Source organism: Protomyctophum bolini, assembly GCF_963924005.1.
Source record: "Protomyctophum bolini genome assembly, chromosome: 15".
Classification (NCBI taxonomy): domain Eukaryota; kingdom Metazoa; phylum Chordata; class Actinopteri; order Myctophiformes; family Myctophidae; genus Protomyctophum; species Protomyctophum bolini.
In genome coordinates, this window is record NC_137876.1 from 23,523,918 (window position 1) to 23,537,548 (window position 13,631).

General features: G+C 42.2%; 3 protein-coding genes across 3 annotated transcripts; all 3 read right to left on the reverse strand.

Moving 5' to 3' along the window:
- Positions 1-2,665: 2,665 nt before the first annotated feature.
- On the reverse strand, positions 2,666-6,169 carry pcare1 (photoreceptor cilium actin regulator 1; the record flags this gene model as incomplete). The annotated part of the gene is made up of 2 exons (XM_080784279.1): positions 2,666-3,064; positions 3,224-6,169. The coding sequence occupies 2 exons, from the start codon at positions 6,167-6,169 to the stop codon at positions 2,666-2,668; spliced, it is 3,345 nt and encodes a 1,114-aa protein (XP_080640405.1).
- Positions 6,170-7,499: 1,330 nt separating this feature from the next.
- LOC308329782 (G-protein coupled receptor family C group 6 member A-like) lies at positions 7,500-9,072 on the reverse strand (the record flags this gene model as incomplete). The annotated part of the gene is made up of 2 exons (XM_080784280.1): positions 8,397-9,072; positions 7,500-7,543 (listed from the first exon to the last, which is right to left on the reverse strand). Exons 1-2 carry the CDS (start codon positions 8,965-8,967, stop codon positions 7,500-7,502), a joined length of 615 nt encoding a protein of 204 aa, XP_080640406.1. The 5' UTR covers positions 8,968-9,072.
- Positions 9,073-10,503: 1,431 nt separating this feature from the next.
- Positions 10,504-12,457, reverse strand: LOC308329783 (G-protein coupled receptor family C group 6 member A-like; the record flags this gene model as incomplete). Its single annotated transcript, XM_080784281.1, has 4 exons — positions 12,355-12,457; positions 11,624-11,912; positions 10,699-11,519; positions 10,504-10,519 (listed from the first exon to the last, which is right to left on the reverse strand). Exons 1-4 carry the CDS (start codon positions 12,432-12,434, stop codon positions 10,504-10,506), a joined length of 1,206 nt encoding a protein of 401 aa, XP_080640407.1. The 5' UTR covers positions 12,435-12,457.
- Between the last annotated feature and the right edge of the window lie 1,174 nt (positions 12,458-13,631).

A 13,631-nucleotide genomic window follows, 5' to 3' on the forward strand; every position in this document is an offset into this window, starting at 1 on the left:
AGGTGCCGAGCGGCGAGTAAGCCTAGTATACGCTCGGAGACGCTCGCACACTGTGGGCTCCGATGCTGTGACAAGTGCCTTTATTTGCACAAATAGGTGACTGTAACTGACACGTCAATGTTGTCATTTACTGGAAAGTCAAGAACTTCCTCAGTTGACTTGTACGGGAAAGTGTACGCCCCACACACTGTACAGGATTGACTGGTTGAGTCACCATTATTAGGAAATGTGCCAATATAACCAATATAATAATACATAATGGCTGTTAAGGGGAACACAACAGTGGTCCCTAGGTTGATTCTCAGTCAGGGTGGTGGTCCCTGGTTCAAAATCAGTTGAAAATCCCTGGACTAAACCATATAAAATTGCTGGTGAAATTGCTAAATATATTTGTTTTTTTTCATCATTTTCAAAATAAAATTATATCAAATTGTACCTGCACAGGTTGTTTTTAAGTATAAACTGGCTATAACCAACATTCCTTTCATTCTACCCAAAGGGTCTTTATACACATTATGACAAATTGACAGTAATAAGATGCCATGATTGATAAGATAATATTAAACTGAATTAATTAACTGTTTAACCTATAAGCAGTAACAGGTATCACAGCAAATCAAGGATGCCAAAATGTGCTCATTTTTATTTAAAGCAAAAGGTAAAAAATAAATAAAATCCATCAACAAACACTGAGAATTCAAAGAATGCTTTTCACAAATATTAACAAATACACATTATATAAATCCAGAGATTTGACATCTCATTAGGCAAGTGTAAACACATTATTGTTTTTGCTTACACACAACCTTCATTGACCTTCATAATTACTGTTCTGACCTTCCTCGTAACCAAAGACTCCTTCCAACTCTAATCCAAAGCCAACACTTTCATTGCCTGGGAAACATTAACAACTTTGATAACGACAGAGGAAGAATACTGAAGCGTATTGTCAAAAGAATGACATTTGAATTCTGAAGAAAATCCAGTTCTTGAACAGAATGATTTCAAGTTCATTGAACCCAGTCCTGTTTGATGCATGATTGATTCAATTAAATTCTGATCTCTTTGTGGAACCAAATAAGGTGTGTGTAAGACATCGTAAACATTAAACATGCAGGAAATGTAGACATGATGCATGCACAACACTGTATACTCAGTACATGCACAGTAGGCCTATATGCAGTGTGTATACTGTACTGTGTATAGTGTATACTATATACCGTATATTTTATTGGAATGTTATGTTTTCTGCAGATATGCATATCATGATTCTGCTATGTACTACATGTGAACAGTAAGAGAAACCCCAGGGTGTTTGGTACCGCCAGCACAGAAGCCAGAGTTAGCACTTCCTCTCTTCTGCTAAATGAAAAACAACAGTTTAAATCCCCGGAGAGGCCTGCTGCTAATCCGTAATCCTCCTTGGTTCTTCATTGGCTCCTTCATTCAAGGTGTAAGGCCTGACCCACAACACACAGGTCTGGATGCGAAGCTGAACGTGCTTTAGCTCCGAGACCTGATTGGATGCTCCACAGCTCCACCCCCCTTGCTGGCTCATCCTCAAGCCTGTGAAAATGACGGAGAGGATGGTGGTCATGAAATGGGTCAGGTGCAGGGTGCGTGCCACTTAGAACTGGGCAAGGTGAGTCACAGATTAGCCAGTTCATGAACTACCCTGTACTTAGAAGAAGAGCGCAATATGCTCTACAGATACATGAACTTCAATGTACAGCGCAGTCGGTCAATATTTTATTCTGGCCATTAAATACAGCTGCAAGTGCAGCTGTACAGTATAAAGGCCTTACAAAAAGTTACAAGACACAAATAATTCTGGTTCCCATTGCTATTTTAAAGGGACTGCATCATACAGTTTCTTTCCAAATGCACAACATCATACACAGTAAATGCAATAAAACATAGGCTACATTTAAACATATAGGTTTGTAAGGGATAATGTATTCTTCAGTGAACAAGCATTGTGCAACAACGTAGCTTTAACAAAAAAAAGTGTTGATGCTTTTTACCTCATAATAGATCAAATGTCTCTTCACACGCTCAAATCAAATGTACTCCAATTACTCTGTAATGTGTTGTCTCTCTACATTGTGTTCATGTCTCCTAACTGTCTGGGAACTTTGCTGGCATTGTAATCCAATAACCTGGTGACACAACATTTTCAGCAACATAATTCAGAAACTCCACAAGACATTATGAACAACATATTTGTAGCTTATCCCAGTGAAGATCATTATGTCATGCGAACTAACACACAACTTGCTATACTTTTATATAGTATATACATAGAAACAAGGTTGCCAGTTCAAACCCGGGCTCCCCTAGAGTTACTGTCGAAGGGTCCTTGAGCAAGACACTGAACACCTAATTGCTCCCGATGTGCTAGTTGGTGCCTTGCATGGTTTCCGCTGCCATCGGTGTATGAATGTGTGTGTGAATGGGTGAATGTAATGCACAATCTCTGTAAAGCGCCTTGGATAAAGGCGCTATATAAATTTACCATTTACCATTTAAACAATGAAAATATGCACAATTTTAAAGCTTATTTCTACGTTGTCCAATGTAAAGTCAGACATCAAAAATATGTTTTTAGTTTTTGTCATTTGAGTCAAGTATAAATTCGCCTTAAAAGATGACACATGTCAAACACTCACCCTTGTGTATTTATAGATGGCTCACTTCCACAAAACTCTGCCACTGAAAAGTTGCCGGGTGGTCGAAGTGGCAGGGTCAGACTTGGCCTTCGATCTGAATGGCTGCGCCGGATGAAGGGCTGGGGGCCTCGGACAAATTGCGGAAGCCTGCCCAGATTTCTCCAAGACTGTGGGAGAACAGAGACTCCAGTGGAGGCCCATGCTTGAGGTGGACAAGGCTGTGCCTTGAAGAGTGATGGGGAGACAGGGCAGAAGACGGAGCGAGCATTACTTTTAGGCCGAGTAGATGAGTCTTCACCACTGTTCTCCCGTGTCCATCTTTGCACTTTAGGTGAGGCCGGTGGAGATGGCGCTTTGAAACGGTACGATGAGGCCGAGTTTGCGTTTGAAATATTCTGTCTTTGTACTTTAGGCGAGGCAGGTGGCGACGGTGCCTTGACGTAAGAGTGTACATAGTTTGTGTTTGAATTATTCCGTCTATGCACTTTAGGTGAAGCCGGTGGAGAGGGTACATTGGAAGAGTTGGAGGATGCCGAGTTTACATTTGGAAAGCTCTGCCTCGCAACAGGTGAGCTTGGTAACATCCTCTGAACTGCTGGTGGTGTAGGGAGTTTCCGGTTGGTTGGGGGGCTGATTGAGGACGAAGAGCTGGGCTGATTTGTGAAAGCATGGGGACTGGGCAGTCTTCGGTGTGAGCTGCTTGGAGTAGGTGTTGATGGTAGCATTCGGGCCCTAGACGTTGGTGGGGTAGAAGGCGGTTGGCTACCGACTACTGAAGTGGGAGTCACCATACACAGTGAATCGTTAGAACCAGGGGCCGGACGGAAACTGAAGTCTTCTTCCTCTGCTGATGCTGCTGGGCTGAGAGCTGGTGTTGGAACGTGATAGCACAAAGAAGAAATATCCAATGCAGAGTCTGACGAGTGCCGCAAGTGTATGATTTTTCTGGATTGTTTATACAGGGAAGCAGCGTGTTCTGCGTCTGAGTCGACCTCTGGCTGAAGGTCAGGTTGGCTCTGTGCTTCAGCAGATGTGTCCTGGTAATCTGTCATGGCAGTGGAAACAACCCTAGAACCTTGGGGCAGGCTCCCTTTGCTTGGCAGTACTGCCACAGACTGAACGGAGGCCCGCAGTCGTGACACCGTGGCCTTCTTCCCAACAGCCGACCTCTCTGTATTTGTAGTCCTTTCGTCTGTTTCAGAGGAAATACTCCGGGCTCCCTCAAATGAGTTGTCCAGTAACACTTCCAGTGGTGGCGGTGGAAGATTAGCCAGATCCAGGTCCTCCATTTTATATGTTGATATGGTTTCAGCTCGACAACTGGTTATTCTACTGCTGAGCGCGGCCTCCATGTTTCCCAAACCTGGCAGCACAGGAATGCCACACCTTCGCACACCTTTGAGAGGCCCCAATACTTTGGGGCTCTCTAGTTCCTCTATACCCTGACTGAAAGTATCAATCAGTCTCTTGACTGAATTTCTACCTCTGGACAGCCCAGAAGATGCGCGTGATGAAGGTGGGCTCGAAGGTGGGGTGGCTTCCAATGGACTCTTAGAGGTTTTCTTTTTGTCTTTCTTTTTCTTAACCTCTCCCACATCTTTGGTTGCTTCTTGTTCTCCGTTGCTGTGCTTCATGAGGCCTGCCTTGTCCTTGATAGGTTGACGGCTGTTCTTCTCCAATGCAGGATGTATCCGACTGGCTGCTACAGAAGGCATAGGCGCATTTCCCTGTGTTTGTTTGGATGAAACTTTGTTACCTGTGTTTGTCCCTGTCTGTCTGCACATTCTCTCTATCCTCTGACTTAGATCTCTCTGGGTTCTCTCTAATTCAAGAAGTGTTGGATCTTCTGCTTTGCTTCGCAGTGATTCTGTAGACCGCGTGCGCCGCTCTTTGGCAACAGGGCTCTTTTTGTTGGCTCCCTTCCGAACAGGAGCTGCCGTCTGGGGTCTCCTTGGGGGCCGATCCTCATCCTCTGCCCACTGACGTCTGCTCGTTTTGGGGCTTTCTGTTAACTTAGCTTTGGCACAGGCATGTTGTGACGGAACAAACTGTATCCGTCCACTGATAGCATCTTTCATCTTCAAAGTCATCTCTACGTTTTGAGGGTTCTCTATACGCTTCGGCGGCAGGCGGCAAGGTTTTTGGTCCGGTTTAGCAGGTGAAGAGTTTGATCGCTTCCTAACACACACTTCGCTATCTCCTGTGTCTCCATCCGTTTCCTCCTCATCAGCGTCTTCTTCCTCATCATCTAAGGAGACTGATCCCAACAGAGACTCTGTGTCTTTTTGGTCCCTAGCTATAAGAGTACATATAGAATCTATGGAGTTGAGAGAAACACTAGGGCTCATTTTGCTTGAAACCTTTGGCGTTGATGCTCCTTGCCTCATAGTCCTGGTGTTGCATCTCAAAGGACTGGGAGTCGTCCTATTTGTCCCTGTAGACTCACCACTCCCACGTCTATGGTGTCTTTCAGAGCCAGCCAGGGATTCGATCTCGGCCCCAATACCACTGTCCTCACTAAAGAGAGATGAATCCTCCGGTCCCGGCTTGCGCAGCGAGGCTACTTCTATTCGGGTCAACAGTCGCAATAGCCTGGCCTCTACTGCATGCTTTGCTTTGAGCTTCTCGTCTAACAGCTCAGAAAGAGACGCAAAGTACTCAACGGCCTCCTCCATTGCAGAGTCTCCAATTCCACCAACAGTTTGGCTCACATTCCGCATTCTCTGAGTCGTATACTGAAGGAGCTGCTGCAACAAATCTGGCGGGGGCTCGCTATCCATCTTCAGTGAGGAAGAAGACAGGTTTTTCATTGGGCTCGGCCAAGCCAGATGTTCCCCGTTCTCTTTCAGAAGCCTCTCCCCCTCGTCCACCACTCCCTCAAGGGCCCGGTTTATTTCCTCATATCGTAGAACCATGAAGGCCACCATAGGCTGCACGTTAACCTGAGTTTGGGTTGCCTGTTCCAAAAGACCCAGTAGAATGTCATATTTATTTATACTAGGATTCAAAAAGGCATACGCAGCTTGGTGTGCTTTTACCAAAGGCTCTGGAAAATCCACTTTCTGCTCTGACAGTGTGGCTTTTTTCTCCTTCTCTTTCTTTTTCAGTGGTTTAACGCCTCTGTTATTCTTCTTCGGCTTCTTGGCAGTCTTTTTGTCTGTTGCGTCCTGCTTGTCTCCTTGTTTCTCTTTTCCAGGTGTCAATCTACCGACGTCCATCCCTTGCGTCCCCTGTTTATCCAAGTTGACTGCCTCTGGGGCCAGCTCAGAAACTGAAGCTCTCTTTTTTTGCGGTGTGAGAGGGAGCTGTGCGCAGTGGGTCGGTCCAGCTGGCTTCCTTTCCCTGAGGTCCCCTTCTGCTGGTACTGCGGAGCCCCCACCCTCTCCATCGTCATACTGAGGCTCTCCAGGACAATCCTGGGTCCCAGGCAGCAGGGTCCTACCCCTTCGGAAAGGTCCCTGGGTCCCAAAATTGTTGCCCTTTGATGGAGAACAGCCCATTTCAAATGTTTCAAATGGAAGAAAGCCTGTTAGTGCTACTCAAAAAGTGGCCAAGTAGAATTTGAAGTAAAAATACAAAAGAAAGGCATGGGCCCTTATAGCCACCTTCTGTAGCTGTCGCATTCAGATGGCCCCTCTGCAGGCTGTCGTGTCTGAAAAAGCTGTATTTCCGAACACCATTACCCAAAACAAAATATTGATAAATCCATCTTGAAAGACTATTCTACCAATCATAAATCGGCAAATATATCCAGAGAGTATTCTTCATGTTCCTTAAGTTACTGTACTGTATCCTCCTGTATGTCACGAAGGACGAGCAGCTGAAAGGATTAGTGAGGCTTTCAATGCACTACTCAGTGCACACATGTCAGGTTAAAGCATATAAAACTGCACCCACTTGTAAGACCATAAGCTCATTTGTGTAATGACGGCTGGCATCAGGTAGCTGCTTATAGCTTGCTGCACAGTATGACTCACTTTAACCCATGGCAAACAAAAATTATTGTTACGCACCTTACGTAATGTCCAAATTGTATACAATCTCAACAGTTGGAAAACCAAAGTGTGACAATTAAAGCCTGAGTTATGCACAGGTGTCACACACTGAAAAGCGCATGCCTATATTACCAGAAATAACTGGTAGCCTATATTATGGTATATGACCAATTAAGACCATAACTGCGCCCCCCAGTTATGATCTTCTTAATTGGTCATAATACTGTGAGAGAATGATGGTAACCTGATTGCAAACATTTTCACTTATAAAACTCAGTTTATGTTTGGCATGCACCTTCAAGTTTGTTCCTCTCCAAAGACAAAAAGGGATCTTGTTTACAACACTTGAAAGGAGAAAAGCAACAATAATTGTGGAGATAAAAAGCGATAAAATATAACGTAAAACTTAAAAGCGGGTTTGGCAGCTAAATAGAAGTGTACCTGGCTGAACAAGAACTCAAAAAATGTCAAATAGAAGAGGCACAATTAAAACAAATCTCACAATCTGCCATTAACGACCTGAGGCCGATCCTGCAAATGTCTTTTAAATCCTTAACAGTTTTCTGAAATAACATATATATACAATAAAATGATATGTATTTAGCCACAGATCCCCCCTACGTATGATCCAAGATTCCTATATGCATTTGATGTATTACCTTGTGTTGTCCTTGCTCTGGATTAAGAGCATCTGCTAAATGCCTAAATTGTAAATTGCTCGACTTCTTTCAAATGTTTTGGGTAAATAATACATTTTTAACAACTTCATGTTTATGTTTGTTCCACTGGAAACACATGGCAGTCCAATCAGATTTGATTAATTTTTATTCATTTATTAGATCCCCATTAGCTTGCTGTACATGACAGCAAGTACTTTTCCTGTACAAACAGTACACCATTCACACAACAACACAACAAAAAATATCACCTCATAGCATGTCTAATACATTTGATAGCTAGCTCAAAGCTTCACATTGACATCAAAACAAATACCATATTATATCGGGATCAGTGATTATGAATTATGAATTCACTTCTTAAGACCAGAGAGAGAAATGTTCACATCTAATAATTGAGATGACAAGCTGATGCAGACTTTGTTGTTGTTATTCTGTACCACATTCCGCATTTTAAATGCAAATAAACTAAACAGAGACACTTATTTGTTGGATGCAGATAATTTGCTGTACTTTTTTTAATTGAATGCTTCATTTCAAGTTGATCCTTACAGTTGTTGTATATTCGGGCTTCATGTCAGATAATACAGGGGATGACAGGGGACATTCTTAACTCCTCAATTGTACATTCCATCTGGCTGACATGTGTATGTCATAAAGGCAAATAATAATGTCACACATACACACATACAAATAAAACAGTGGATCTTTATCTCAATGGGATTTTGATCTGAACCTTTGCCTAGTTTGGGGAGTTGAGGATATGGCAATACACCTTGAATCGTTTATATCACTCAATGTTATAACTGCTATAGAAGATTCTACTGTGGATATGCCTGAATCCGTAGAATCACAACTCTTGACTGAATTCCCTCTACATGGTGCTACCGCCTCCTTAGAGAACTCCACCGAATCAAGAGAGATATCTGACAGTATGGGTTTAGTGGAGCTGATTGAATACATGCGCACTCTGTTTAAGTAAGCCTGCTGACTGATATCTTTTTTCTTGTAAAGCATCATGTAACACTTGGGCAAAAAAAGGCAGAGGAGCACACCAAAGTTGGAGACAACAATGGCAGATGCTTGGACAGATGAGCGCTGTTGGCTTTTTGTCACATAGATTGGGATGAAACACACCCAAACAAATAGGTAAATAAGCATGCAAAAAATAATGTAGCCCGTTTCATTAAAGCGCTGCGGAACCTTTCTAGCTTTCAGGGCGAGAATGAAGCAAATAAAGGCAAGTAGGGCGATATAACATAGCATAATGCCAAATCCCCAATTAGATCCTTCATTGCACTGCAGCAGAATGGTCATGCTTTGCCGCAAAATGTGGATCTCGACCTTTGGACCCCTAATGATCAACCATAACAGGCAGATAAGGCCCTGGATGGCTGTACCACAAATAACGATGACAGGGGGTTTATAAAGTTTGTTCAACATATGCTGCCGATGTCCATCCAAAAGGAATGCAAGGAACGTGCGGAAAGCTTTGACCAGGATACAAGAAACAGTCAGTGTGAAGCCAAAGCTGTACATGGTTTGACGAGATCTGCAAATGTGATCATTGGGCCTACCGATGAACAATACCACTGCGCTGAAGCTAACTGCTAGCCCAGCCATCATGATATAGCAGAGCTTCCCACCTGCAACTTGGAAAACAACAGTCTGGCGATTAATTACAAAAATGATCAGGACAGATAAAAGCAGCAGATACCCTACTCCAGTAGCAACAAGCAGGACAATAGCAACAATGTCATTCAGCCTCAAATAGCCTTCTGTTCTTGGTTCACATTTACTCCAACCTCTCAAAGACCATGTTCCATTTGGACATACCAGGCAGTGGTGAAGGTCTGTAAAAAAAGGTTGCATTTATATTTTAGAGGTAGTATACAGTGGTGGAAAGAATGTCAATACTGCAACGTCGAAGCGGGATATGGAACATATTTGTGATTATCAGTTGATAAAATTCGAAGCGGGTGGGGCTCCTCACTGGCAGGTGAGTCCGTAGGATATGACAGCAGTGTGTACTGTGGACTGTGGAGAGGAATCATTTGGTAGAACGACGAGAAAAAAAGGGGTGTAAAAATAATTGGCTATTCTACAAAAATAATACCAAAAGTACCTCACAATTGTACTTAAGTACAGTACTTGAGTAAATGTAATTAGTTACTTTCCACCACTGGTAATAATATAACATATTATATTAATAATGTATTAGTAGTAAGGACAGAATTGTGTACTGACTTGAACCATTGGTGTAAGTTCCTTCTTCACACTTGCTGCAGTTATAGCAGCAGTGTATCATGATGATTTTCTTGGCTGTCCCTGGGGGGCAAGATTCTGAGCATCTCGACTTTGGAACCTAAAAAGGGTCAAGTATTTCTTAATATCTTATTTCATTTAGCCTATGTTTGATTAAACCAGTGGTTTTCAACCATTGGTCCACCAGTGGTCCTTGGAGGGGTTCCAGGTGGTCAACCCGGCTAAATGATGGAGAGTTGGTAACCAAATTAACTCTTGAGAGTATAAATTGACGCTTACGGGTCCATTTGGTTTCATTGTACGCTCTCAAGAGTTAAATTATTGTTAAACACCTGCATTAGGCAACTTAATTTACAAGAGGTAAAATATATATATATATATATATTTATTTATTCCTTTTAGCTGTGAGGCGACAGCATTACCAACTGTGCCACCGTGCACCCAATCATTATTATTTTGATCAAAGTTTGCCTGTTATCTCTATGTTACCACGTCAATACAGCATGGAATTGTGGACAAAACCTTACCCAATTATGACAAAATATTCTTTAGTTTTGGGTCTGTGAGGCAAAATCTCATCAACTGGTGGTCTGTGGCTCAAATGACGAATAAATAATGGGACGTGATATAAAAGAGGTTGAAAATCACTTATTGAAAACCATGAAATAGTGTTGTACAGTGTTACTAGCGTTACTCTTACTGTTCCGTTTGGAGTTGCCCAGTTTATACTTGCTGATCTGATCTCCACAACACTTTCCATCAGATTATACCGTCCGATATCTTCAAAATGTCTCCCGTCTCCCCTCTTCGCCCAATATACCAAGTCATAGCCATCCACAAAGCTGCCAGAATCATCAAAGAAAAACTGCTTATTGTCAAGAGTGAAATTAATTTTCTTCAGTTCCTGGAGAAGCTGAAACAAATAAGAGCATAAACACATGAACATCGTCAATAATCCTAACCCTGGAAAGGATATATAAAATGTATTTCATGAAAGGACACAAAAACAACACCACACCATTCCATGAAACATTGATTTAAGTTGTTCTTACTTTCCATGGTAGAATGTTTCCCTCTCCTGAACAATTAAACCGATTGCATTTGAGAAGAGATCGCAGTGCATGAGCAACTGACCATACGGCCAGTGTCTCTGAATATGTCAAGCTCAAATCGACTGCATCTGTTAGAAAGTCATCATTTGCATTTTGGGGGTCAGGCAGCGTGCAGGCAAGTTCAGATTTCAACATCAGGGAGTATGACAAAGGACAGTGGGCAGCAGACTTGCTCTTGAGGCACTTTTTGTGATTAATTAGTTCTGGAGAACATCCAAACCTGGCATTTTTGTACTCTTCGATGAAACTGTTCACCGCTCCTGGGCCAGGCACAAGATTTGTGAGGAAATCCTTGAATCCCGGGTTAAGGCCTTTGATGAAACTAAATCCAAAAATGTCACCAATTGCATTGATACCTTTCACTGAGGCCAAAGTTCGTGACATGGACCAGCTGTCGGTGGCAATCCAGGTCCTAGAGATCCCTTTCCTGATCATCTCTTCAAACAGCTGTTCAACCAGCTCACTTCTCAGGATCAGTAAGACTACCTGTGCACTGGAAGACTGAATGCAGTCTGCCACCTCACGGATCCGCTGCACTCTGTCGCTGTGGCCCAGGTAATGAGGCAGGACCTCCTGAAAGGCAGCGCACACGTGTGCATTGTCAGCCTCTCTCAGGAAACTCTGAAGCGCATCCCTGCCGTACGCATCATCCCCTGACACCACACCCACCCAGTTCCAGTCAAAGTGAGCCATGAGCTTGACCAGAGCAAGGGTCTGGTGTTCATCGCTAGGTATGGTGCGCAAGAAGGATGGGAAACGGAATTTATCATCTAGGATGGCTGCAGATGACGTGGTGCTTATCTAAAAGGGACAAGAAAGTTACAAATAAAAGTGTTACAGCACTACATTTCAACCTTGTCTGATTTTAATCCAAGTCACATTGTCAAATTGTTAACGCTCTGCACCTGAGGGACCATGTAGATGCCCAGGAGCCGAGCCACAGCGATGGACACTTCAGAGAAGCGTGCTCCAATAATGGCCTTCACTACTGGGCTCTCGGTGAAGTCGCATTGCGTTGCCGTGGAGCCGTTGATGGCCAAGAGGTGCATGGTATTTTGGATGGCTTTGCTTGCATCCACGCATGTGTCACAGATGATGTAACCAAGACGAATGCCGGGCAGAAAGCCAGAGTCATTGATTGTATCAATGGTGTGGATGACAGCCAAGGTCTGAACAAATGACCGCAAATCAAACCTGGAATCAGGAAAGAAGTACTCAATTAAAACTATAATTCTGAATGAACCACAGAACAGCTAAGAAAGTTATCCAACCCACCTAAACATATAGTCATTACTTATTACATATTACTATATTTACAATAATCTTCAATAATCCACAAAATATGTCAAAATAAATGTGTCTGTAGGTATATATTTTGTACATTTGAAAATGTATTGAGATGCAGAAATATACCGGGCCTCATATGTCATAGACTCATAGCCAATGCCGTATATCTGCAGTAGAATATGGATTGTGAAGTTCAGAAATAACTATACGGCAAATTCCATAGTTCAAGAAAATGATTTAAATTACATTAATTAATTAATGCATAATTATTCCCAGCTCATTCTAAAATATGTGAATTCATCTCATAATGCTCAATGCAATTAAAATACGGTACGCTTTGAAAACTTACTCTGTGCAGTTGAATCTTCCTGGCTGGATTCGACTGTGCAGGTACTCACTCTCCACCTTAGCATGGCAGGCACACAGCATTCCAATTATAATGTCCCCTGGACTACTTGCCCCACATGCAGACTCAGAGTAATCACAGCTTGATCCCAAGCCCAAGAAAATGGTCGCAATCAGAATGTAACACCTCACCCAAGGGAACATGATAGCAACAGAGAGGGATTCTATCACACTGAGAAATACTAGGTCATCACTTCACTTTATAGACTGCATGCATGCTGTTCCCTATACTACACACCCACCTGTGAAATGAAGAAGGAAAAAAAAGAAAAGAAAGAAGTGATGCAATAAGTCTTGTTTGTTTAGCCTCGACCATTCTGTTTAACAGCGGATTAGGTAAAGTGTGTCATGACAAGAAAATGAAATGGGGTAAATAATACTTTGGGGACATCAGTTGGGGACATCATTATATATCATTAAAGAAAACTTGAATTCACCCATTTTCAACCTCATCTTCATATAATTGGTTGGTTCCTCACTAATACTCATTATATGTATAATAATAATATAATAGGTATAATTTCCATTAACTCACTCTGCAGACATAAAAAGTTCAATACTAATAGAAAGTATAAACATTAAAAAATTAATATAGGCACACCATCCAAAGGTAATGAAAGTACTCTACAGAATGCAAAATACATGGAATAGCTGGGGCTTGCAGATTGTTTGGTGTTTTGTTTTGTTTATCTATGTTAAATGTACGTCTGTAGGCTACTTAAAATCTTCTTTCTCAAGCCTAATTTATATGGTCTTTAATAATGGTCCTTCAGAACGCTAGAAAATAGACAAGCGCATCATCAGTGGGAGGAAAGGTGGGACTCAAAGCTGTGATGATCCTCGCAGTTGTTTTGAGTGACCACTAGAGAGCACTAGAACTTTAAATAGTCATAGTTAAATGATTTGAAACCTTCGCTTCATGATGAATATGCAGCATATGCTTGTTAATAGACTCGTCCTTATCTATGTATTTTTTAGGATCTATGGTTTAATTACATATTAATAATAAAGTTAATAGTCCATATCACTTATAATGTATTTTCATCGCTGTAAATGCATTCTTTTAATACGCCGCTTTGTCAATTTCTTATTGGAGCATGGCGAAATGCGTCATCAGTTCGTTCCAGGAAGTAATGGAGGTTGATCATATCAGAGTTAAATATTTCGTTTATTGGTGCGTTAAGAGTTAAGGCACACGTTGCACACTTCATTAATATAGAC